Consider the following 26,921-nt stretch of genomic DNA (forward strand, 5'->3'; position numbering starts at 1 on the left):
AACTGGTTCATTTCCATTATTTTTCAGTTGAAAATTAACAGGTCAGTTATTAAAGATCATTTTTTCCCTAACATCTATACAATGGTATAAAAAAATCACTAAAATACAAAGTATTTGAATACAGAATATTCAGATAGTATTCTTTAGCTGAAGAAGAAAGGTCTGTGTTGAAAAACAGAAACACTACATGAAAATGTCACAGCTATGAAGTGCTATTAAATGCCATGGAAATGTCCAAAACACAGTTGTTGATACTCACTATATCATTTACATATTGAATAGAACAAGTTTGCATGCGTGTAAAAAACAAGCTCAGATTTCCTATCGCTTTTATACCAATGTCATTTTTCTTTTTTACTTTGAAAATAAACTTCAATCTGCCTAAGAATCTTGAACACATTTTATTCAGATTTTTAAGATTCTATGTTCCAGAATGAAAGCCAACTCCTACCGCAGGTGGATTGAGCCTCTTTTTAACAGGTTGTTCATTCCAAGCAGTGCCAGACAGGTTACAACTATTTTAATTGGCATTTTCAACAAAACTACATTTCGCGCTTGGATCATTCTTTAAGATAAAAGTTTTAATAGTCTGGTTTTACTAGCCATTCACTTACATTTCTGTTTAAAGAGATTTCTCTCTTGATTTCCTGATGCAATTCACTGACAGCTGGTCTGATATGCTCTGCTCTTATTTAGGAAGCATGTTAGTAGCAGCTCTGATAACCTACATCTCCATTTTAGCAGAACACTGTAAAGCCTGTCTACATATTGTGTATTCAGCGGTCAGTCTTCACCACTCTTCTTTCCCAGGATGGAATTAGGTTGGAGCTGGGACACACTGAGAATTCATAACGCAAAGCTCCATCTCAGTCCTAAACCCCTTGGTTTGTGTCAGATATGTCATCATATAAGCCCTGCTCCAAAACACTGCCAGGAAGCGTTATTTCACATCTTTATATGTCTTGATCCTCATTTTTGGTTAGGTAGACATTTGGGAAACAGAATAAGAAATTTTATGTGGAGAATTGGGAATTAATAACGCAATAATACAAGTGGTTGGTGTGAACAGACCTGTTGCCTTAGATGGGACTACTCGACTACGTGAACTGTAATGGTAACTGAGCAATAATAGCTGGAGTGACATAAAGAATGAAAACAAAATCCTGCTTATTCAAACAGTGCAGAATTTAGCATCCAGTTTCCAAGACTGGTCTGTCTGTTGTGTAAGAGCGTAAGTGACTACAAAAGAGACATAGCTCTATGCATACAGCCCCTGGCAAGTAAAAGGGAATCTGGGTTCATTTCACAGAAAGTCTACAATCTTTTTGCTATTATTTCGTTAGGGGGAGTTTCAACTCTGTTTTCAAATAATTCCAATTGTATTTTGAGTTAGTACTAATCAAATGCTTGAGTAACCTCGCTAAAATAATTTAATGTGTTCAAACGAATTTTCTAGTGGATAAACATTCCTGTCTAAAAGTCAGAGTCACTGGCAGGAATAACTGACGTCCTTGTTAGCAGCCTTTAAGGATTTAACAAGTTGAACAGAGTAGCTGGGAAAAAGGTGGAGAAAATGAGCTACATTCAGGTATTTGGGGTGTCCTTTGGGGTGAAGCATTTTAATAGAACGGCCCAGGAAGGATGCCACTACTTACCCCGTGTCAGTTCTCTGCGTAAGGGAACATCTCCGGCTTCTGCCTCTGTCAGTCTGGCACCTTTAGTAAGTAATTAAATCACACTGTAGATGTGTATACATACTTAGATAAATAATAAATGACAGCTATCACACTGTCATGCGAGCATGCATGCATACCCAGGGCAGGAAATCACATACAGCATTTCATTTGTTGCCAATCTCTCTCTAACAAAGTGAGGAAGATGCCCTAGGGACTGGTGACTAACAAGGAGCATTGTTTATGCTACAAATCCCATCTGGTTATTAGTCTTTGAAAAGAGCTTTGTTTAGCTTATCAGTGCTTCAGCAGGGATGCCAGGGGCATTACTTTTGTTCTAAGTGTATTTCTATTCCAATATTACCAACTCCCACTCCACTCCTCCATAAGAGGTTATGTGTTACCTGAGGGCTGAAAATTCAGCATGTGCTTCAATGCCTTGCTGAGTTAGGATCAGAGTGGTTAGCACTGCACAAAACCGAGGCCTCCTTATTAATTTTGCTGCATTAAATTGCAGAATACCTTTACAGAATCAAGCCTTTCTAGAGGACTACAGAGCATGACAAAGAATAAATACTTTATGAAGTAAACGTGCCTGTAAATTAAAATCATTTTAACACGTTAGATCTTCTGCTTAAGTTCTACACTTTGCTTGCTTTATTGGACAATACTGTGTTACACAATCTAATTTGGCACTTATGTAATACCAAAGTATCACAAGTGTCTGGCAAGTTTTAAGCCCATTTCACAACAGTACTTCAGTTAATCACTTGTCTACACAACTGATAGGCTGCTATTTTATCAGGTGATCAAAATACCTGTAGATGCCCTTGATCAAGTTAATATTTAAAAATAGTAATGCACTATTTTTATTACATTCAGGTACCTTTTGATTATGTCAAACACCTTCTGGGGGGAAGAAGATATATTTAGGTGTTTTAGAAAGGTGTTTTTTTTTTTTTCCCCCCAGGAGACCTCTGTTTTTTTTTTTTTATTTTTTGTTAGCAGACTTGCTTTATTTGGGGGTAAAAACAAATAACAACATATTTCTTTCATAACCATAATTTAGAAAACTTGACAGACCCTTGCCATTGGGCAACGAAGTTAATAATTGACAAAGACGTACAGCGGGCCTTCATGAATGATTCCACACCGTAGCACTGACAGCCCGTGTAACTTACTCAGCTCCTCGCAAGCAGTTCTGCAAAGAGGAATGGTAAGTTGAATTTTGTGTAGGTTTTCTCAACCAGGGTAGGACATAATCATTAGAATGATTATAAATATTTATTTTTATATGTGATTATTTATTTTTATTTATTATGATTGTATATTGGTATATTATTTATTTATATATATTTATAAATAAGTATTTATTTATACTTTTAATCATTAGATTACTTTTGGAAAATTTGCACAAGTCAATTCTTCTCTTTAAAATATGTCATATTCTTATTTTATTTGTGATTTGATTTAATATTCATTTTCAAATAATGAGCTGTCCAGTGTATCCTTGCGGATCATCTTAATTGTGATGTAGATCTCTTTTACTCCTCATTATAGAATTACATCATTGTGATGTAGTTCTCTTTTACTCCTCATTAATGACAGATGCTCATGAAAATATGAATAAATTGTTGTTAGCACTTAAATCTGCTAAGTGCTTTTTAAACTTCAATTTCTTTTCCTCAAACATGCTTACTCATCACTGATGCTTTAAAACCAAACTTCCTAGTGGTAAAACTGAAGGATGTAATGAGCTGAGCTGTGTTGCAGAAGTAAAGGTTTACACCTAGGAGCCTCTGGCTTCACAATCAATTATATGATTACTACTTCTTGCCTTTCTTTTGCATATATGTATTAAAAATGTATCAAATCTAGTGATAACATTTTAGTGCAGTAGGCTTGATTTTGCAGAATTCTGCTAGAATTATTTTCTGAACTGCTCGGCTTTTATTTTAAGACAAAAGATGCATCCATATTTGAAAAGATCTCTCTTTTATTTTTTTTTCTTTCTCTGAAAAATCTGACTCCATGACACCAGGAACTTCTGGGTTTGAAGAGCTTCAAAACCTAGCCTCTAACCAGGTACCTACATGGAGAGTTCCCTTGGAACTCTGACACCAAAAGCAAAAACACCTGCGGTGCTCACTGAGGAAAGAATAAACATGAGGGCCCAATTGTATCAAAACTTAAAACTGTATTTAAAAATAAACATGGAAGCTTTCTGTGGTCTTCACTAGCCAGCAGATTTAAAATTTGACATGAAGCTCTATACATCATCATCCATAGTAAACCCTATCGGTATGGCATTATCCAGGCCTGGGATTTACCAAGGTGAGATAGGTGCAAATATCCAGTACAAGGCTATGGAACAGTAACTTAATGAACACTTTCAAAGTTTCTAGCCTAAAATGTTAACAGGAATGACAATTTTAATCGTGTTGTTTCTAGATTACATGTAGAACTACTACATGAGAGGAAGATCCTCAGAAGTCTGGTATTTTGGGCACAGTCACACTAAGTATTTTGTTTTGTTATGACTTTAGCACCATCAAAAACTAACAGGCACAAGCCACAAAATGCTAAGTGCCGTAATTACTACTTCAATCTCTCATTCAGCTAGTTCAAACGTTCAAAGGCTGCCTCAGGACTTTGGAAGGGGGAAATTTATCCTGGCAGACTTACATCTACGTCAGGTTATCATCTGTCTTTTTCTATCAGATCCAGCTGGTCACTATCCTTATAACCAACAATAAACCAACTCAAACACCATTTTGAGTGCTTGGACTAAATAAATCAGAAATTTGATTACGTGCACATAATCTATTCAAATAAATGAAAGATCTAGCATGTTTTTCCCAGCCTATCTGAACTCAGGACAAGACTAAGCCACTGATATCTTTGCTGAAGGTGTCTGCAAGTCCCATTTTCCCCAATATGCTCTATTAATGTAAGAATGGCTACACCAGATCAAACCAGGGCCATCTAGCCCTCTCTGCTGCACTGGATGCCTACAGAAGAATAAAGAAACAGGCAATTATGTGAAGCTTCCCCAGAATACTCTTTCATTCTCTGTCGGTTTATGGTTCATTAACTTGTTCAGTCAGAGGTACTACCTTTGCATTTAATAGCACTTGATATCCAGTACCTATTGAATTCAGAAATTTAGAGCATTCGTAACAAGAATGTCCACTGCTTAATTGTCTGTGTAAAGAACTGCCTATTTCTTTTTCCCGAACCTATGACCTGTCGGTCATATTGTGAGAGCTGGACAAGCTTCCCACCTCGCTTCATTCAGTAAAGGAACGATTCCAAGATAAAAAAATGCTGCTTCGTGGTAGTGAATTTGCATGATTTTTTCTTCATCTATACATGCACGTATTCTTTACCTGGTGTCACTGTCACAGGATCATTGCCTGGTTCCTTCCTGTGATTCGTAAAGTCCTAACTCAGATGCTCCGAGCACAGAGCTTCTGAACAGCAACTCGCACTTGGCGGCTGAGTTTCCAGCCCTGGTGCTGTACAGCAACACAGCAACAGTCAATTTTCCCATCTTCTGAGCAGCACAAACTCTGTTTCTGCAGATTTGCTCATGTAAGTCAGCAGAAGATGAGTCATCTGGAAAAAAGTTACAATCATTTGTCCCCTAGGAATCGTATAGTAAGTTAATTATTGTACAACACATTCTGATACAAAATACACAAGCAGTTTCAACTTGTTGAGGTTGCAGTGAGCGAGAGCTTCTCACAATTTCCATCAGTTACGGTCTGGGAATGCTGGGTTTCCCTTGACTCAGTATCTGTTACATAATCAGAAACACATTTGGTTCGCTTTGTTGTGAGGCAAAGCTAAAGAAATGTGTGTCTTGTTACTTTGCAAAAATAAAGAGCAGATACCTAATCGGTTTATGTAATATATGCCTATGTGTAAACATCAGTAATATGGTTATAAACACACCAGTTGAGCACTCCGGGCAGTTCCTCAGCTGATGTTTACTATTACACTTTTCTATCAGTTGAAATCATTCACTTTTGAATCTGCAAACAGCCCATCAGCTTTGCACTTGAAGGCAAAATACAGGGCTGCTAAGTGCTATACGAATTTTAGGAAACATGTCAAACCATGTTTGCCCAGAGGTCATTTGTCAGTGCAGGGGACTCGAGTCTGTCTGATCTCCATTAGGTTTTAGTTTGCCATGGTCAGTAACCCCAGCTTTGTTGGGCTATTGTGTGGCTGCCACCTTAGCAGGAAATGAAGAGAGCATCTTACTAGTGCACAGAGGGGAAAATCTGAAAACAGCGTAAACACATTCAGCGCCTGAACTTTTTGTTGGGTCTCAGAACCATTTATAACTTCATAAACTGTAAGGAAGAAAGACTTCCCAGCAGTTATGACTTGTTGGTTTAAAACCTCCAATTCTTTCTTTTTACAGATCCCCATTTTAGGAAGGAAAGACCAATATTAAAGGTGCTGATTTAAAATCACTAATTCAGTGAACTCATTGTTTTAGGCATGGCTATGACAAGAGACCTAGTTTCACACTCATTTATTTGGCAGACCTGTAAGACAACCTCTTTCTTTCTTGGAATTATTAATTAGAAAAAAAAATAATTATTTTTTTTAAAATCTTTGTCTGTTGTCAGATGATCTTACATCTTCATAGTCATTTTGGGTCTTTCAGCATTTGGTATGCAAAATCTAGAATCTGTTCAATTTTCTCTTTATAAAAACTTCCATAAACAGGTCAATTGCTTGGAATTGTATTCACAGATCTGTCATGTAGGTAGGTGCCAATCAGCTATTTGAAAAACAGCAAAGCAATCCCAATTGGGCAACAAGGGATGCAGTGATACTGTAATCTCCAAGTATAGCATCATCACATCTGAATGCCTTATTTAGGTAATGGGAAAATAATACCCATTCCATATAAAGCCAGACCTCTGTGGTCATTAAGAAACACATGGAGTTCATAACTTTTTGATCAAAATGCAAAATAAAACTGTAATTGATGCTTTCTCTTGTTGGACCTCCCTAAACACGCCTAGGCAGCGGAGCACAGCCAGTATTAACAGCCTTTAAGACGGTGCCTTAAAGTAGAGGACCTTCCTGGGAAGCTCCCTCCCAGTTTCAGAAGAACTCCTCTGTTTCTGGGACTGATAGAAACATTGGAATAGCTTCATCTCCAGAAAGGACACTAGCCACATTATTATTACATTTTCTTCAAAGACTGATCTCATTGTGGTTATGGCAATCGAACATATGGTCAAATATAAGCTTCTCTGTGATGTGCTAAGACAATATAGGCAGGCCCGTTATCCATTATGGACAAGCTAATGCATCATAATAACAGTAGCAAAAACTTCAGATGTGGTGAGGAATCAATACTGAGTGAGAATGGCTATTTTACCTCTCACTGTATTACACAGTCCTGGCAAAGATGAGTATACTGCCCAATAATCTTTTATTGCCTTAAGATAATGACTTAGGAGCAAAATTTAGAAGACCTGCACACATCCTTCAGCCTTTCCCCTACAGGTAGAGAGTACTCCAGGAATATTATAATACCAAGGAATATTATAATACAAATATGCCCACTTTGAATTTTAAAATGAATTTTAGCACTTCAGAAGTTTACAAAGCTCTTATCTTCCTGCTGTAGAAACAAACCTCAGTTATTCTTAATTATAGACTTTGGTCAGCAAACGGAAGAACTGTATAAAAGCCATCAAATAATGTAAAGGTGACTTGCAGCTACATAGCCTATAATACACAGTAAGAATACCATTCTGCCAAGGAAGGCAATGGGCTGGTCCTTATTTCAGTACATTCCAAAAGCTACTGAGGCAAACCTTGGGTGCTGTCTGACTAATAACGACAGAAAGACAAGCCAGTGGGTCAAACTCTACAGGCCTTCAGAACATAACTATTGCCCCGTGGTATGGGGATTAATCACTGGAAACAGAAACGTGGCATCTTGATCTTAGCTCTGACACTGGTGTTTTCTGTAGGATTCCAGGAATAATTTCTTTCTGCCTAACTTTCCTTATCTGCTGAGGTAACTATTAGTTATGCATGACATCTATGTTTTTTAGCTCCTGTGACTCTCTGCTGTTCATGGGAGATGGTTAATGAACTGAGCATGTCAGTCAAAATACTAATTTACTGAGGACTCTGCACTACTTCTCTTTCAGGAATCACTCCAAATCTGGCGGCCTAGGAACCACAGAGACTTCAGCTGCCCCATCTGTCTCCAAACAGCTACTCTCCCAGTAGAAACCAACTGTGGACATTTATTCTGTGGTAAGTTTTTTGGATTGACAGCACAGTGCTTATAAAGGCTACTAAATGCAGCACACTTCCTACAGAGATCTCAGGTTCTATGTAGGAACCAGTCCAAGCCCTTCTCCCTAGAATTAAAGTCAGTTCTCTCACTAGAAGCAAGAGAGTCCCATCTTTGTATCACCAAAAAATCAGTAATAGTATTTTTATCTGTTCATTGCCTTTATATTGACAAGGGGCCACTTTTGAAAAGCAAAATGCAGGAAGTCACAAGACAAGAGGTAACATGATTTTGCAGTATACTGTTAAATTACAACACAACTCATGGAATGCTTAAAAGGTCCAGAAAACCACACAATTTTTATTCAACTATGCAAAAACCCTAAGTTATAAAAATCATCAATTTAATAGTCATACAGTTTGTGACTGTAAAAGTTCAAGCTACAACAAATGTGAGGTCTTCTCTTTGAGCATGAACTCACTTCTGGGAAGACAGCTCATCATTTTATATATCAATATTCAACAGCATAAAAAAACAAGTATCCCATAAAATCGATTCAAATTTAATTTACATTGGTAAAAATCAGGCATAAAAGATAACAGGCTTAGGTCTGATTCTGTTCCACAGGCTTGCTTCCCCATGAAACAATTGCCTAAACTAAAGCTGAAATGATTTAGAGCTATAAGGCACTATTATCTTGCTTTATAGTCCTGTAAAAGCTTTCTTAAAAAAATAAAAAATAAAGTGGAAGTTACATACTAAACCATTCAACAAGTGAGTTTCTAGTCATGTACAAACCTTTTAATCCATTTAACTCTTTTTAAAGAAAATCCATGTGGTCATACATGGAAAAAATATTCAGACATCTCATTATGATGTATGCTCAGTAACTGTTTATGCCAGTCTAGGGCCTGTCTTAACAGAAAAGGGACAGATCCAGAGACACTGCCTGGATAAGCAGTGTGAGGGTCCTTCTGTTGAGGCTGCCTGCCGTGTGGGCTCCAGTCCTCAGCCAGTGCAGCTATAGTTGCTGGATAGTCTCAAGTAAAACCATAATTCAGTAGATAAATGTGTCTGCTAAGTGACTTCTTTGAGGCTGCTAAGCCATATGGTTAGGATTACAAAACTTAAATAATTTTTCAAAGGAAGATAAGGACGAAGCACAGAGTAGCGGAGGGAGCTATATTCATAACTGCATTTATAAAGGGGATTTCAGGATTTTTAAGGGCCACATTCTGCACCACTGGAGTCAGTGTGAGCTTTGCACCTGCTCTGAAAGGCTGCAGGATAAGGCCACCAGCATACTTGGCCTGAACGTCACAGTTTTGCTCACACCTCTGACATACATCCTCTGGTGAATTTACAGGCAAAGTTTACAACCTGACTGCCCCAGCTGCTTATCAGGTTCCTGGCTGAATGCTGTCATCACCACTGCACAAGTGGCAGAAAAGAACTGGAGTTTATGATCTGATGAGGTTGAAACTGCCAGTGAAGGTGCTTCAGTGCTCCTGTGCAGCACGACATCAGTCATCTCTGGCAGAGGGTCATGCAGGCAGCTGGCAGTAATAACTGATACTGCAGCACAAGATACATCAAAAGACACTGGTCAGAACCATAAAGCTCCTTCCTACATTTTACAGAGAGCTTAAAACAAGTGTAAGTTATGTTTACAAGCCAGTTGAACTTTTTTCACCATGTAAGAGTGTTATAAAAAGAGCTAAGCTTAAATGAGAACAAGGCACCGTGTTCAATATTGAAAAGCGCTCTCCCAAACCAGCCCCTCATCAACGCTGCCACCATCTCTGTCCTCTGAAACCACAACAAATCAATGGATCAGCAACAGCTATGGACTCTTTGTCTACCACAAGTGACACCATTTAATACTTAAGCCTCTTTTAAGTTTTTATTACCACTCACTGTTTTATACCACACAGGAAAAGGATGCTTTGAATAAAATTCACTCCAGAACAAACAGTAAGCATATGGCCTCAAAACATGTTTCAAATAACATCACGTAAGTTATAGTTTCGAATACCAAGATAGACACAACAACAAAAGTCATTAACTTTCCACTTTCTCTGGCCTGGTTAGCTTTCCCTTTTCTACCTCTGAATATGACATAATGATTTGGGCTTTATATTTCTTTTGAGATCTGTGGAGAAGTACAAGTTTGGTATATATATTGTTATCATTAACTGCACATATTTAGTTAGGCTTTACATTCCCCAAGTACGTCTTCATATACACTCTAAAGCATAGATTCCAGTGCAATGCATTATCTGGGTTATGACTATGTTTATATAGTAGAAGCGTAACATGTCTGTTTTTCATGTCTTAAACCAATAAAACTTTACATTGGGCTTATCAGAACCATTCTACGTAGATCTAAGCCTGTTGTGACTGAAATCAGTAACAAAACTTCTCTTGTTGCCCTGCAGAACAGAGCTAAGGTAATGCTGAGCACTCTTAATAAATTCCACCCTGGTAAAAGTTTTATTTAAAAAATGTGGTCAACCCAGAGCTTTTAAAGAAGATTAATGTGGACTTATAAAAAATGTCTGATTTTATTATTAGTAGTAATTCATACAGTTTGTCCTGAAGTTTTCCTTTTCAGCTTCAGTTTGAACCATATGTTCAGGAAGTTCAACTGAAAAACGATCCTTGAGCAATATTATTTTTTTCTAATTAACAATAACCACAGAGGTATTTTAGAAAAACCTACAGACTCCCTCAGAAGATTGTGTAGCAGGCTAGATTAAAACAGGATTTTGTCTATTTTATGAAAAAGGCACTGAAGCACAAATAGGTCAACTTCATAGGAGTCTTTCTTTCCTGTTCTACTAAACAAAGGATTCTGCATGTAGCACATTTTAATTTCCACAGGGTTATTTTTTAAAGCCCTTGATGAACTATGGGATCCAGTAGTACCCCACTGTCACCACTGGGGCATCGCTGCGTGGATCATGATACAGAATCTGAACCTAGAGGGTCAAAGCTGCTCCTGAAGTCAGGCATGATGTCTGTCAACTGTAAAAGTTCAAGCAAAAGCTTGAAGCTGGCTGCCAGACTGAGTTTATACATACCACATGAGGATTTAGATATAAACATAGCCATGTGCCCAGCTAACTGTTCCATATATGCAAACAAAATAGAAGAGTTAGAAAGAAAAATCCTGCACTCAAATGAAAACAAAAGTAAAACGTACAAGTCAGAGCAAGGTTCATAAAAATATCTTTGGGCCAAATTTATCATCCCTAACATAGGGATGTCCTATAAAGGAAGTAACTGATAGTATCATGAACACTTTTTATACTTGACTTCAGACACATTTCTCCTCTAATATTCCTCTTTTCAGTAACAATTGACAAAGAAAGTCTGGGTGCAGAAAAGCATTGCACTGAGGGCTCCTGAAGACTTCTTGTCATACTACTTAAACTACTTGCTGGTTGTTTTTAGAATACCACTGTTCAATTCAATAAAACAATTCCATCAAAAAGGCAATGCAGTGTTCTGCTGTTGCTTTCACTGTGGTCCTTGTCAAATCTGATCAGTTTACATGTTAAAAGATTTATTTTCCTGACCTGTCACGCTGCACACTGCACCCGGGAGCTGAAAGTCAAGCTGTGCTGCTTCTGATTAGATGCTATTTATGTTTTGCTGTTAGTACCAGCACTGACATTCATGTATGTCAGCCACTGCTGTTAGTATATGCACACTCTAATCTTAGTGTCCTCAGACTCTGCCCTCCTCCACACCTGGGACCTTAGCACTAAGAAAATGATACTGCATTTGGAAATTAGTTAGCAGTTGTCTTGGCAAGACACATCAAAAAGAATGCAGCAACTCGCTCTTCTAGAGCTATAGAGCTATGCAGTTCCAGAGGGGTAAAACAGTTGAAATACAGAAATTAAAAAAAAAATAAAAAAAAGGAAAGAAAAAAAAGGCAAAAAGGCAAAATAGTCCCAAATATGATACTTCATCACCAAGATCTGTGTTGTGCCAGGAGGTGTCTGCAAGACCAAGCTGTCCCTTGGCTGTGCATTGGTTTATTTGCGATAACGGGCCCTCAGAGCCCCTGAACGCCTTACTGACTCGGAGGAAGTCCACCTTCATGCAGCTGCGCTGCTTTTGTCCACAGCAGCCAGCACAGCACTCTGCGTTGCACTGTGCTATGTATACATATTGGAAGAGTACCTGTATTTGTGAGTGTTTCAACCACAGTCAAGGGAGCTTCAAGAACAAGATGCTATCCACTGGAATTAATCAAAGTCTCCGTTAATGGGAGGCCCCGTGGAGCTGTATACATCGGTGCAGGAGGTCTAAGACTCCATTTTCACACGGTCAGTTTGCCAAGTAAAACCACATATTAAACTGAAAGCAAAGAATTACATTCATTTTTGCAGCCAGTTGTAGAAAGAGGGTTTATTATTTCTGATAACTTCTTTGTAAACATGAAATATCCTCAAATATACTTCATGCATCTTAACACTTTTTTTTTTTGGTAGGCTCCTGTCTAATCACGTACTGGAAACATAGTCCCTGGTTAGGAGCAATAACCTGCCCTCTCTGCAGACAAAAGGTAAAACAACTCCCTTGTACACATCTGCGTTATGATAAATACAAAATAACTAGCTTGAGCTCTTAGGATCAACTTTATTTATCCTCTATTTTTCCACTGCATTTCAAAACCCACTTACAATTGAATGACCCTGCAGCCATTCACATTTATCATTTGACACGTCTTATCAGTCAACTCTGTGAAATATTAAACAGGCCTCTGGCATTTTACTTTTGTACAGTTTATTGAGTCTCTTCTGAGATAACATTCCGTAAAAAGCCATAGGGGACTTCCTCATCTCATCTGAACCCTTCCAAAAGCTGCCTGCTGTACTGGTAGGTTGGAGGCAGGTTATAAAAGGAGAATGTTCTTGCTGTCATGGAACTGATGGAACTGGACAAAGGTCAATTTGCTAGGAAGAGATTGTGGAGAGACATACTACAGAACACTAGCCTCTATACTGAAGATTCAAATACACAGTGCTAATACCTACCTTCTTTTCTTATGAAGGTGGTTCTTCTGGATAACATCTCTTGTGAAAAGCAACAGGATAAACCAAGTAAACAAGTTGTACATGACATTAGAGCTTACAACAAGCGTTTCTCAGGGCAAACTCGACCGGTAAGTATTTATAAAGCTACATTTACCTACTTAGTACTGCGTAACTCACAGGATTGAAAGAGACCCAACAGTGAAAACTACTTTGTATCAGTACGTGAATTATCTTTTTATGCACTTATTGGTGATATCACAGGGGAAGTCTTACCAGTCACTGCTGGGTTCAGCTTCTCCTACTAAGCACCTACTTCTAGGTGCTTCTCACGAGTTCCTAGCTCAGAGGAATCATTCTGCAGTCCTTCTGGCAGGGAGGAAAAGACAGTGTGAGACGAAACACAGTAAGCAAAGCAGAATTAGAGATGGTCTGCCTGGAACTTTCAGATTTGAACTCCGGGATTTTAAATTGCATAAACGTTTTTTGTTCCAAATGAGATTTCAGCTTAGAAAGCAGCTATTTTTTTCTCTAGGTATTGCCAAATTCGGGCAGTGTACACTGGCTCCGTACTTCATAAAAGCTGGAATCCCATCTGGTGCAGAGACGTGATAGGTAGTGGAACTGATATGAAGGATGAAGGCACACACGAGGCCCATTCTTGACAGCATGTAGAATATCACCAAAGCAAATCCTCCTCTCCTGTCACATCCTGGTAGGGGACCCAAACAGGACTGTGGAGTCTGCTTTAATCTATGGACTATAAACTAAGCGCTGTGGATAAGAATGTTATCTTTCAAACTAGTATTAATGAAGAGCAATAGTCAGTCAGTCCTATGGTTTCTGTCCATACTAAAGTGAGACCTAAGATCTCATTTTCAAGTATTAATAGCCACAGTTGATGCCACATTTTAGAGAGAGGCATATGCTCATTGCAGCCATTAAGGACCAGTTTCCAAAAGCACTCAAGTGTCAAGCATAATACTTTCTTTGCAAAGTGCTGGGGGAGTGAGGACTCCTTTTAGAAAGAAGTGTGCTTGTAGATAGTGCAAAACCATTGACCTCTGTAGGCGGACTTGGACAGCACAGAAAGTTTTTGCATTCAGGAGATCTGAATCTAAAAGTGTTTAAAGACTCATTCTTCAACTCAGACTCAGAAAGAAGCGCACAAATCAGAATGCAGCACAGTATAACTCATCTGCATATTTAGTTTTCAGATTACCTTTACGACATGCCGTTATTCCTGACTCTTGCCTGGCGAGGAATCTTTACCTGGGGTGGTCTCGTATGGATTTTTTTCATAAGAGTTGTTGTTTGCTCCTTCGGAACAATCATATGCTTATCGTCTCCTTTTGACACGATGCCTGGGCCTCTCTGCAGAACACTTGGGACAGCTGATGACATGGTGGTAGTTTCCCTTCTTTTAATTTGTATGATAAACATTTGTCAGCAAATTGCATCAAACGGGGTAAATATGGCAAGGTCTGCGGCTCAGAGCATGCTGTCGGAATCCTGAGTGACTCAAACATCGATTCTTTGGTCAAACTCCATCAAACAGTGACAGACTTCTTCATTTGGGTCAGCATGTGATGGATTTGTCATTCTGCTGCAGACAAAGGCTGAAGCAGGACTCGGTGATATTTGGCGTGGCCAAGTGATTTGATGTGCAAGTGCTTAGAAGGCTAGTTTTATATACCACTGTATATTTGCTAGGCTCTTTCATGCTTCACTTTTATATAAAGTGCCTGAATTGAAATTGCTTAAGGCTATGAACAGAACCTAAAATTAAAATGCCAATCAAATTGCAGTTGAAGATTTTTAGAACTCTTAAGCTTTGACATTTTACATCTTGGCTTGATTTGAGAAAAATGTTAATCTGAGAATTTAGCAAACTCTGCAATTTGCTAGGTCTCATATAACAAAAGTAATGTTTGGTAATACCTCTACAAAATTGTGTACCGGTACTTTGTGCTATCAGAGCTGATTACACGTCCATTGGAATACAGATTTTTACGGCTCTGCAATGAGTACAGTCCAATTCTGAAATTGGACAACGTGGTAGTAGTACTGGCTTGGAACAAAAAAGCAACTGTAAAGTAGAGTTATTACAAGGGGAGAACAGCATTAAAAGGATCATGCAAGAAATGTGAACAAATGTTGGTGTAAGTCTTCCGTGTAAGCCTAAGCAAGGTACACAGCTTTGTTGAAATCTGTGCACCTAAGCTTTAACAAAGTCACCATAAACGTTTGCTTCCTTTGTAGGCTTCATACACTCCTCGTGATTTCCTTGTAAGTCATGGTACTGGTTCAGCCAGACAGATCCAGGCTAAGTTTATGATGGTGATAATAAAGTTTATAGAAAGTCTGCTAAAGTTGGTGGGAGTGGGGGGGTTGTGTTGAGCTGTGAAGAGTTAAAAATGCTGGTACAGTACCAGACAATCCTACACGTCTGTCCCTATACAATCTGTACATTTGCTATGTATTTGGAGTCAGTGAACTTATTTTTACATATGACTTGTATATTAAAATTGATATATTAAAATATATGAATATTTATTGTTCACAATACACTGGTCTCCAACTGTTTTTTTCTTTCTACACATTTTCAATTGACATATTTTATTGTACCCTTGAATTGTATGTTACGATATACCAGTATGTTGCAGTTATTTTCTTGCTTGTTATACTCTTTTTGTTATGATGTTTTCTCATTTTATTCCCATCAACTTTCATTGTCTTTAATTATGTCCCTGAACTTGTAAAGCTGTTTCTCTTAACAATGGGTACTTTGGAAATGGCAACAATTGCTTTTCCATGAACTACAAGGCAGGAAGTGCATTGTTTCTTTAAAAAAATTACCAGATGTTTTTGAATGCTGACTACTAACATAAAAACCCCAGAAACTATTATTTTCCAAGTTCTCTAAGTGTAATTTTGTTATTGTGTAACTTCTGTTTGCATTTAACTGGGAATTACAGCCTATGCCAATACAAAAGAATGGAACTTCTATCAAGCTAAATGTATAAAGATGGAGTCCATTTTTACGAATACTGATGCATGGAGAGGGACTGACTGTAGGTTGTTTCTCTTGCATAATAAAGGCCCACCAAGAGGGTCGAAGATTGCAGTCTGAAGAAAAGAAGGGTTCTCATTAGTGACCTATAACACACTTACAGTTGATTTGAGTACGTTCTGTTCTGTTCCCCCTCACTTCTTAGTCCTTTAGGGGACTCCTTAGGGCCTCTGTTTTTGCTTTTAAAACAGAACAGTATCTTTTATTAAAAAGTAACATACAAATGCAGAGAAAAAGAATTTCTGAGAGAATCTCACTAAAGGCCCTGACAGTGTTTGGAACTTTCAAGATCAAAACAATTTGTATGGTCTGAGGTGAAATGTTTCTGCAGTATACAACCAGAGCATCCAGCCATGCCACGATCTGGTGGTGTTAGTGTGACAGTACCCTGCAGGACTAACTATCCAGGGCAGCCTTCAAAATCACCTGAAAGCAAATGGAAGCCTCTTGTTGACTGGATTTGGCTAGCAGGCAGCCAGGAAGGTTTCCGAGCACTGACAAATGCAAGTCTAAGGAAGGAGACACTCCCTCTCCTTCTGCATTCTCTGTACCTGCTGTCACTGGGTTTAGCCCTGCAGCTGGCAGGCAGGCTGTGTAGATGCACAAGCTTTGAGCTGGGTCTGTCTAAAGCAACGTGATGAGAATGGCCATGGAGAGCTGGACTGTCTCAGGGCTGACTCCCCGTGAGGCAGCTGGCAGGGTGGAAGGAATGCACCTGCGTTATGAACATATTTTCAGCAACTGTGTCTGCTCAACCTAGTCCTTCAGTATCAACAGTGGGCTGTCTCACATCTGCACAGAGGTTAACGTGTACTGAGGGTGAGCTACTTGCAGAAGACAAAACAGCTCAAGTTATTGATAGCAAAACAACTATGCTGCAAGAGTGGAGACAGAAAAACGAGTAGGAAACAGAAGAAAACAGATAGGGAAGGATTGCACAGCTGCAAAACTGATTTCCAAATATCAGCCACCAAAAAAAAAATACTATAATCATAGTTAAAAAAAAAAAAAGAACATTCCAGTGGAAATCACATCTCAGTTGTAGCAGATACCAATATTAAAAGGGCCACGTGTGACACCATTGGTGTGATACCTGTGAGAAGCACAGCAAAGGTCAGGGATTCAGGTCCATCCGAGCCAGCGGTGTTGTTCCTCGTGCTACTCCTTCATGTGGCCAGTCTGTAAACACCAGCACCATAGTACCAGCAGCTGGCTCTGTCTTCTCTGACGGGACTACATGAGTATTCATTGTCCTTGGAGTGCGTGGATTATAGATGGAAAATACCCAGTGCTTACAGTGTATGCATTTTATTTCTCATTAATAATGAAAATATACAACTTAGATGACAAAAACACGTGTTTACCATGGACAGTACAGTGAAAAGAAATTACCCTGAAATTGCATCCCTGCTGTTCCCAGATTATATGGCTCTGGACTAGAAGCCTTTCATGATGGCGCGATACTCTCTCTGGTGTTCCACAAGTTTCAGAAATACTTCGTATTTCTTGTCATAAAACCTGTATATATAAAAAAAAAAAAAAAGTTAATTTCCACAAAGCTTGAGATTTTAAGGTTTAAATCCCTTGTAAAACACGTTCACTTTCTCTGCTCCGCACGTCAAGTTCCCCGCAGGGGCCACAGCGGGCGGGCCGGGGCTGTGCCCGCAGCCCCCGCCGAGCCCCGGCCGCGCCGCCAGGTGGTGCCCGCGCCCCTCCGCGCCGGGACGGCCACGGGCACGGCTACGGGCACGGGGACCGCGACGGGGACCAGGACGGTGGCGGCAGCACCCCGGGGCCTGGGGCAGCGCCGCAGCCGCGGGCCGCCCGCCTGCCTCGGCCTCAGCCCCGCGGCGGGCCCGGTGACTCGGGCCTCGCCGTCACTTGCTGAAAACGCAGCGCTGTGGTAGCCCCCGGCGGCTCCTCACAGCTCCTCACATCCCCTCACAGCTCCTCACATCCCCTCACAGCTCCTCACATCCCCTCATATCCCCTCACAGCTCCTCACATCCCCTCACATCCCCTCACAGCTCCTCACATCCCCTCACATCTCTCACCCTGCCTGCCTCCGAGGCAAGCTGTGGGCGAGGGCAGGGGTTTAGGGGGTGAGGTGCTTCCACACCACTTGGAGCAAATGTCTTCCTTCGCCCATGTTGAAGAGGCGGATGCCCATATAGTCTTTAAAAAATATGGGGCATAACTGCATTCAAGCAGAGCTAGAAAGAGACAGACCTGAGCTTCCTTTTAGGCGAATTCTCCTAGGTGAACACACAGAAGGCAGGATTACCTTTTGTGCTCGTGGTTAGGCTTCACGACTCGCCCGATTTTTCCCATTTTCGCCATGGCCTCCTAGTAAAAGACAAACACAAGCTGGAAAAGCCTGTTTTGATTTAAAATACTTTTTGACAAGAACAAGATGTTTCAAAACCAATCGGAACATTACTGATGTATTTTGTTTCGACTGAACAGGCCAGATGGCATAAAATATGTTCAATCCCATTATATAGTAGTCATGAGAACAAAGTACTGCAGACCCCTCAGTAAACCAAAATCTGTTCCTCTTTCTTACTGGGAGTCTGAGGCAGAACAGACTTATCTTTTATTATTTACACTAACCAAAGGAAATGTTAAACATTGCATCCCCGGAGGGGAGATTTCTCAAATAAAATGATGCTTTACATGAGATCTCTTAATCATATTCCCAAAGTATTGATTCCCTGTAGCAAGGGAGGACTCAAGCGCGCTCCAGAAGCTCAGAGTGACTTGCAAAGTTCTGTTACGGAGCCTACAGCTGCCCTCACATTCCAGGATAAAGGTGTCAGAGACGATTTTGATCCTAATTTGCTTTTGGCCAAAATAAAGTCAGAGGAAGGGATGTCACAAAATCCCCCCAGAAGGAGTCTCTGGGACAGTCACAAGAGGACTGAGCAGTTTGGTTCCTTTCCCAGTTTCTGAGATTCTGATTTTCTACGGATTTTCCTGAGCAATCCCACTGGCATCAGACATTGATCACCGTTGTGAGCAGAGAAGCAAGCTCAAGCTCTTAGACCAGGGTGGAGGCAGCAGGCTCAGGCTATTTTAAATGGAAGTTATATCACAAGGCGCATTAAAGCGATAGTTTTCAGATGGAGAAGCATTAAACATAGAAGATCAGGATTCAAGAATCAGTGTCTGACCAAATGTCTATAAGGACTCATAGTTTCTAAGCAGGACCCTAAATCTGTTTTAATATTAGTGCCTAAAGCACAACGCTGTGAGGGTATCAGTGGAGAACAGTCAGTCTGTGCCAAGCTGCTTCTGCTGGAAGCCATCTCATCAAATGCTCCGACCAGATTTGTTTAAGGGCTGGATGCTTTTATAGTCTGTTATATCTGTTGTAGTAAAATCTTTGCTTTCCACTAATCCAGCATACAGCTGAGGAACTCGCAGACCTTTACAATGCCGATGAGCAATATAAGTACAGTTTCACCAACCCAGGACAAGCAGGGAGGCTCTGCGGATAAGCAGGTGACCGGCAGACGTCACATCTTCTGGTTTCCCATTTCCCCCATGTTAAAGAAATAGGATCGCGACCTAAATGCCAGGATGTACGTGGCCAGCAGATCCTGTCTCCCATGCGCAGCAGTGTCAGGTCAGCTGGCACGCAGTGCCTGCGATGCCCTCGTGTGCCAGAGCCGCAGGCAGCCCTCGCTCTGCCTGGCTGGCTGAATCTGTGCTGTTATTACCTGTCATGTTCTGGGTACATTTGCTTCATCCTTGAGCATCAACAAATCCTCTTATACTGCCAATTCAAATGTACTACTCAAATGTGGAACACCTAACTTTCTACACTTATCGAGTTCAGGGGATTAAATGCTGGATAAAACTGTGGCTCTGCCAAAGCAAGAAGCACTGCCCATGATAGTGGTCAGCATTTTACTGTTAGAGCTTCTGATAGAACAGCAGAGGAGTATTTCTGTGCACTGATATGCCTATACTCTTTCATACGTGCAGAAGTTGATTGTACTTGGACTCCCTAAGAAACACCCTTGAAATAACACTTCCAGTGAGATAGTGTGTTCTCTTCTCTGGGACAAGTGCGCCTGCTGGCACAGAGATCCTGCACAGCAGCCAGATTAAAATACTGGCAGGGAAAGGTTGCTATCTTTCCCAGTAAGAGAAATAAGCATTTATTCTCTGTTCCTTAACAAGTGATACTAGCTCAAGCATTGTTCCTGTTTACAACAGTCCATCGTTTACAACCCCCTTACATGGCCAGATGGATTGAGTCTGCTCACAAAATGAATGAACACAGAAAAAAAAAAGTAAAAGACAATTTCCTCTGATACAACCAGGTATCTTTTTTTAAGATAGCTTCCTGTCTTACAGGAGAAACACAGAAAACATAAGACAAAGGCAGAGACCCCGCACACTGCATAGCAAAGCCCCTTGAAGTATTCTTACTAATGGCAAGAGTCACAGTGCTTTCAATTCCCTGCTTTACACCTCCTATTGAATTGCCCCGTTGCTACTGTACACACCAAAAAAAAAAAGTACAATCGGGCCACCTGATAGGGTGCAAATGTCTCAGACAAATCAGCTTTTTTCTCAAGTGCAACAAAAAAGAAAGGGATGGCCAGACTTCCTCCTGGAAGACTGCTATTCCCCCTGTGCACACCAGCAGGGTGTGCTTGCTGCTGGCCCATGCCAGGGAGCGGTAAGAGGACACAAACAGCGCTGATCCCAGGAAAGGTTCTTCTTTGCCATAAATACTCTCCCCTAACCTTGTGTGTTACTCTGCAGCCTCTTACAACTTTCAGTGCTGAAAAATGCACTGACTACTTCTTCGGGAAATAAGCCAGCCTTCTGAGATAAACATATATCCAGCCAGGTTTTATTTTTACACCGTTATTCATCTAGCTAAAGGTCTTCTCACGCTGGTTCAAGAGAGCGCAGACACCACAGTGGGTGCTGTATGGGCAGCGTGGCCCATCCTCGAGCTCCCACCTGTGCCACTGTCACACCACTAAGACCCAACAAAACAGCAGGCACCCACAACACACCAGCTTTCAGACCACAAGTGGTGGTCTTCAAAGAGCCCAACCAAGTCTCCACAGAGCTGATGAAAGCCTCCTAAACTCCCTAGGAGCTGGAGTTTCCACTGCTCCCAGTGTTACGCCAAACTGCAAAAAGTTCCAGCAAGTGTCCTAAAACTCTGATCTCTCCCCAAACACGAAGCTTCTCTTTGCATTTAATTTTCCCTCTTCTCCCTGTGACTTCCCAAAACTTGAAATAAGCTGCTCTCAAAGTGACGCAGACCCGTAGCCTTCCTGCAGCCCTGGCCCCATCCCTGGCACGGAGGGTCTGGACAGGGAGCCGAGGGGGAAGCCACCATGCCATGGGGCCGGGAGCAGGACAGGCTAGGAGGTCCCTAAAGAAAAACGGGTTCTTTAAAGCCTGACCTAAATCAGGAAACATGGCCTGGCTGCTTCTTATCTCCTGCTGGCTCACATTTAGCTCATTTTTAAAGCACAGGTAAGGAGGAAGATGCCAAAGAAGTCTCTTCCAGTTCATCATGTAAATATTTTGTATTTTTAAATCTGATAAACATATAGAGGTCTTTGGAAATACACAGCGTTAGGCCTCACAGCAACCACCCCGATAATGTCAAATACCATGTTAAAGAAATACACAGCCAGCAATTTTCAACAACTCACTTGTTCTAGGTTGCTCAAAATATCCTAAATTAATTCCTCTCTTAATTTGCATTTTGGTTGTGTGGTTTTCTTTAAAGTCAGTTTGGTCATTGTTCGTTTGAACAAATACTTTATTCCCAGAGGAGACTCTTTTCAACAATTTTCTGGGGACAAAGAGGAACAGAACATTAAAAATATGAATTTATAATGAAATCAGAAACAAAGGAACATAAGAATCGTATTACTGAATCAGATCAACCTTGTGCACTGTTCTGTCCCTAACAAAGCCTTAAATATAGCAAAATGATAATGCTGCTGTTCAGAAATAGTCTGTTTGAGGGTCAACATCCAAATCCATAATTCCAGTCACCAAGAATTTCACAATCTTAATTTGAATGATGCTCTATCTTCTTTGTTTGCCAGTCTAGACAGTACAATGAATACAGTGATTTAAACACAATGAATTCTCTCTTAAAACAAAATATTTTGTAAAATTGCTTTTTAATCATTTCTTTTCTCTCTTTCCATAAAGGCTATGCTATAAATAAACCCTGAAAGTTCGCATTTGATCATCATTTCTAAAGGCTGGGCAAGAGGCAAGTGAAGGGTTTACACAGAAAAAAATAGAGGCACTGTGGAGCAGAAATAAAGGGATGCATTCATGATTCCTAACCTTTTGTTAGAGTGTCAACGCTGAGACAGATAGAAGCCAGTAAACACTCTGCTCACCACGGAGAGTTAGCCCAACGGGATTACCCTACCCGGGACTGAAGGCAGAGGCCCAGCGAACCAAATCCTCCAAGGCCCGCCGGTATGTCAGAGCCAGGTGCCGTTCTGCTGCTGGCAGGGTGAGCCGGCTGGAGGGGCCGTTGTCATTTGGAGCAATTCGCTCAGCGCTGCTGGCTGAATTCTGCTCTTGAGCACGAGCTGGAGCAGGGGGTACGACACCAGGGCAGCCCCAGGGCAGAAATGGCCCGTGGGGCTGGGAAGCTGGCCCATCACAAAGCCCCCTGAAGTACAGAGCCTTCCCATGACTTACAAGCTGTAGAGCAAACAGGAGGGTCCCCAGTTCTCTAGCACCGCCTTCTAGGGGGATGAAACCCTGTTCTGACACCGAATATAAAACCTGGAAATTTCAACCTTTGCCCCTTTAATAAGAAAGAGAAAGGAAAAGGTTTTGACACTACGTGGGAGACGCACTGCAGCAACCTCCTCTGTCATGCCAGGAGACACCAGGAAAGCACGTCAGGCTGGCGTCAGGAGCACACAGGTGTTACAAGGGCTATCTTTAGACGGGAGGACAGCTCTCCTCTGATTCCCCAGTGAAGGGCTGACTCAGAGCACCCGGCACGATCTGGCACATCCCAAAAGAGCCGCCCGTCTCCCTCAGGACTACAGAGGGAGCCAAGGAAGATTAGCCTACCTGTGAACGGTCCTTAGGTCTGATTTCTGACAGAGACTCACAGACTTATGTAGCTGAGTATTACCGAAAATTAATGGGATGTAGGCCCTCAAAAGCATACATCACATGAGAAAATCAGATTTACAGACATCAGCCTTAGGTTTAAGATAAACCGAAGAAGTAACTAAATCCCACGGAAATTAATGAGCTGGGAACATCAGTCCCCTCCAGAACTTAGGCTTCTGCTTTACTTAGGTACTTTAAAAATTGTATCCAAAGTTAAATGGATGAGGCATTCAGGCACAAATGTGATTTCACAGCTGTTTTCTTCCCAATTACTCATTCTGAAAATCCCAAGAAATGTCAGGACTTCTAATAACTAGTGTAGTTATTAACAGTAAAAACAGCTATCTGTCATCTAAAGTTTGACTGCACAGTTTCAGTGGCTGAAAGCATTTGGCCTGCACGTATAAAAGCATACATCAAAGCTCACCAAACTGCCCGGGCACACCACGCTTTGGTTACAAAAACAGCGTACCAGCTACTTAGAGGAGGAATCTTTAGGCAATACGAAAACCAAGAGGTGTACTCGAGTGCAAATTCATCATGTTTTCTCTCTGAGTGACGCTGGTTTATAGCTTGTCCAGTGACAGCCGTGGTTCTGTTGCACCAAGAATGACTCATCTAGGAATGATGGCAAGGATGAAAAATAACTGCTGTAAACCAGCTTTGGATCAGAAATTGTAACAGGAGTAATTCAGGAGTCTTGGAACAAGCTGGAATGAGATGCATGGCTTGCTCTCCTTTCCAAGCCAAAGTTGGTAATTCACCTCATCTTAGCACTTAGGCAAAAGAAGGAAATTATACTCACTTTTATTGTAGTAATACAAACTAAGTGATCAAAAGCTGCCATTCTTAGAGCCAAGAGTGGTGAGAAAGCTGAACCAGCAAACATGCTTCATCAGGCATTCTTGAGAATGGCAGGAGTGTTCGCACAGGAGATCAGTCTCAATTTCTGAACCACAGAGAGCTTTAAAATACAAATTTCCCCTTTATTACCTTGACAACATTATCCAGACTCCCACTCAGGTCAGTCTGGACTCTCACGTTTTTGCAGAGCTCTGCTATCACAGATGCAGCATCAGAGGAAAGTAATTTAAAAGTTGGCCCATTTACAATAGACTGAAATTTAGGAGCACTCTTCCCCACCACATTTGTTCTGATTTGTAGAGTTTGACAGGTGTAAGTACCTTCAAAGTAATAGACCAACCTTCTTAACACTTTTAAGTCCTTATAACAAGTACAGTAAATATCTTATATGCAATAAAATTTACTTTCTTCTTTCGGTGAAGAACTCCTTCACCCATCTCCGTTACACACACAAGCTGAGACTAACAGATGCTAGCTAATGTCCTTTTAGGAAGTCCAGTCACAGACTTACTTGGATTTGAAGGGAATAAATAGATTTCTTGAAATGCTGATGTCCAAGAAATACTTTCAAAGTGTTTCAAGATTTGTAAGCAAGGCTGCTATCTTCTTACAGGCTTTCATTTAGGGATTGCTTACTCAATAGCATGGAGATGCAAAATTCAGCTTATCTATGCTTACAGGAGTTACATGAACTCATTTATGTAACAGAGCCCTAGCAGAACATTACTTTTCATAGGTATATGACTGCATGAAAAAAGCATGTGATGGACCACATACAATATTTTTCTAGTGGCTTTCCCCCCCCCTTCCCTTAAATTTGTTTGAGTTATAGGGGCAGACCTTGGCAGCATGCACAAAGCCCAAAATCCGTAACTCAATTCTCTGTGGTATTCTGAATGGAGGGAGCCAAGTTTTAAAACACATTATGGATAAATACTAGGGCCGAGCAAAAATTTCACACCTAAGACCAAAGTGTGAAAATTTGGCTCTTGTTCATTTAGTGAAAAGGTGGAAAATTTCACACAAGCTTGTATTTTCCTTTTGCTCTGTTCCAGCATAGATGGCTGCATTAGTATCAAACCTCAGAGAGAGAGGGCTGCTGTCTGTGAGTCTACAGTGAAGGAGGGAGAAGAAGAGGATGGAAGGGTGGAGGTGCAGCTAGCAGGACATCAGCTCAGGACTTTAATTAGAGTCTGTCTTCCATGAAGAATGACTGGCCTTTTGAATCTCATGACCCGTATCTACTCATATGTTAGGTAACAGCATTGGTCCATCTTAAGAGAAAAATGTTAAGCATTTGTTTATTAAAGACTGTTCCTGTGGTGGAGGGGAATCAGGCAGGTAGCACAGATGCACAACATTATTACACCCCAAAAACCTTCCAACTTCAGCCAACAGGATCAATGGGACAGCCCTTGGATGGGGCCTCAGTATGGGGGCAAGGTGGTTTTCTGGTTCAAGCACTGAATCAGGGCACAGAAAGTGCAATAAATTCCCCAAGTTATTTTCAACATGTAATTAACTCTTTTAAGGTTCATTTACCTCTCCCTAAAATAGGCTGAGCCCATTGTTTCCCTCCAGGCTTGATTTGGCTTGCGCACGCAGCTTGTAACTCTAGGTTTGTCTCTAATTTTGTACCGTGGGTGGCACACGGCGGCCTCAGTCCCACTCCTGCCCTCCATGCCTGATTGAAGTACGTATCACTTGACCTCCCCGGCAGTGTGGGAGGGTGGTTTTCACTCCTTAGCATCGGAGACAAGAACAAACAGAAGAGAGATCACGTAACAGACGAGGCAAGTGCAGATGAGGCCACGGCACCACCTCTACCTCCAGAGCACCTACTCTGATCCCGTTAAACGACGACGTGGCCGTCGGACAGACCGTGGCCACCGTAGCTCGGTGTCACACACAGCTTGTGCTTTGGCCAGGCTGGCCAGCCAACAGAGCCATAAGAGGAGCAGCAGTGGCAATGCAGCTGCTGTGAAGGGTGGCTTGTCGTGCTTGCGATGATATTAATTACTTATTCTGCAGACCAAATTTAGAATGGGATGAGGGTCAGCTATGATTGTCACATCATCTATCAGCTGGAAACTATGTTTGGGTCTAAGCTCCAGCCACACTGCTACTAAATATAGGCTGTTTTGTTGTTGATCTGACTCTGCACTCCCCCGAGTTGCCTTTGACTATCAAATAATTAAGCAGTTTGCTTTGTGAGGTCTCTGCTGCTGGCAACTCTTCATGTCCAAAGCTACTTGGATGCAGATTTGTCAGCTTAGCATGGGTTTCAGCTTACCCGGGCAATGGAAAGAACCCAAGTGTTTCGCTCCTGTTCCAGTTTCACAGCTTGCTGGCACCGGGTGCCATGAATCAACAGTCTGCAGGCAACATCCACGCAGTCTGCACCAGAGCTGGGGCACAGCTCAGTCGCACGCACCCAGCCGTGAGCTCGCATAGATTATTCATCAAGTTTATGCCCACTGTACAATGCCCGCGGATGAAGAGCCACGACAGCTTTAAATTCGGCTAGCAGATACTGCCAGGATGCAAGCAGAGCAGCACAGAGCTGTGCCTGGTGCCCACCGGGCTATGCCCCACAGCCTGGGGCACACTTTGCCTCCTCACCACACCGTGGGCTACGCCATGTGGCTATACCATATACCACGCAGAGGCTATGCCACTGCTGGCAGCTGTGACGCCGCAGTGGAGGCTCCCTGACTACACCACTGGTTAGCACAGACAGTACATTTGAGGTGGAACAGGTTTATCAGCCATACACAGCATCACTGTCGCAACAGACCGAGAAGGTTTGACCATATAAACCACACAAGAAAAGACATCTAGTT

The 26,921-nt window shown here is 41.3% G+C and overlaps 2 protein-coding genes and 1 long non-coding RNA gene across 32 annotated transcripts in view; 1 reads left to right on the forward strand and 2 right to left on the reverse strand.

Moving 5' to 3' along the window:
- Nucleotides 1-1,590: 1,590 nt before the first annotated feature.
- LOC308199105 lies at nt 1,591-14,352 on the reverse strand. The gene is made up of 4 exons (XR_013954391.1): nt 13,278-14,352; nt 5,063-12,324; nt 2,800-2,874; nt 1,591-1,715 (listed from the first exon to the last, which is right to left on the reverse strand). It is a non-coding gene; the product is annotated as an uncharacterized lncRNA (long non-coding RNA).
- Nucleotides 1,712-15,569, forward strand: LOC308199102 (E3 ubiquitin-protein ligase RNF170-like). Of its 2 annotated transcripts, none has more exons than XM_080602692.1 (5): nt 1,712-2,889; nt 7,865-7,973; nt 12,459-12,532; nt 13,022-13,132; nt 14,212-15,569. In XM_080602692.1, exons 1-5 carry the CDS (start codon nt 2,815-2,817, stop codon nt 14,515-14,517), a joined length of 675 nt encoding a protein of 224 aa, XP_080458818.1. In that variant the 5' UTR covers nt 1,712-2,814; the 3' UTR covers nt 14,518-15,569. The 2 variants fall into 2 exon arrangements, with proteins under 2 accessions (XP_080458818.1, XP_080458819.1); XM_080602693.1 differs by lacking the exon at nt 1,712-2,889 and adding an exon at nt 2,910-3,758.
- A 1,797-nt stretch (nt 15,570-17,366) lies between these two features.
- The window catches only part of FGGY (FGGY carbohydrate kinase domain containing), a 305,771-nt gene continuing 296,216 nt past the window's right edge, over nt 17,367-26,921 (reverse strand). For 28 of the 29 annotated variants that reach the window (XR_013954379.1, XM_080602612.1, XM_080602635.1 and 25 more), the window contains 2 exons: nt 18,359-18,420; nt 17,367-17,592 (listed from right to left, as the gene is read on the reverse strand). Coding sequence is in view for 28 of the 29 variants with exons in the window: in XM_080602612.1 (XP_080458738.1) it covers nt 17,511-17,592; nt 18,359-18,420 (144 nt within the window). In the remaining variant the exon portion in view is untranslated. Of the gene's footprint in view, nt 17,593-18,358; nt 18,421-21,767; nt 21,911-26,921 lie in introns of those variants that run through there. The other variant, XM_080602634.1, reaches the window with a different exon arrangement.

This window comes from Anser brachyrhynchus, assembly GCF_964034855.1.
Source record: "Anser brachyrhynchus genome assembly, chromosome: 8".
Classification (NCBI taxonomy): domain Eukaryota; kingdom Metazoa; phylum Chordata; class Aves; order Anseriformes; family Anatidae; genus Anser; species Anser brachyrhynchus.

Coding starts and splice junctions, on each gene's coding strand:
- LOC308199102 (XM_080602692.1), top strand. CDS start 2,815: ATGATTCCACACCGTAGCACTGACAGCCCGTGTAACTTACTCAGCTCC. Junction 2,890..7,864: donor CAGTTCTGCAAAGAGGAATG/GTAAGTTGAATT, acceptor CTTCTCTTTCAG/GAATCACTCCAAATCTGGCG. Junction 12,533..13,021: donor GCCCTCTCTGCAGACAAAAG/GTAAAACAACTC, acceptor TTTCTTATGAAG/GTGGTTCTTCTGGATAACAT.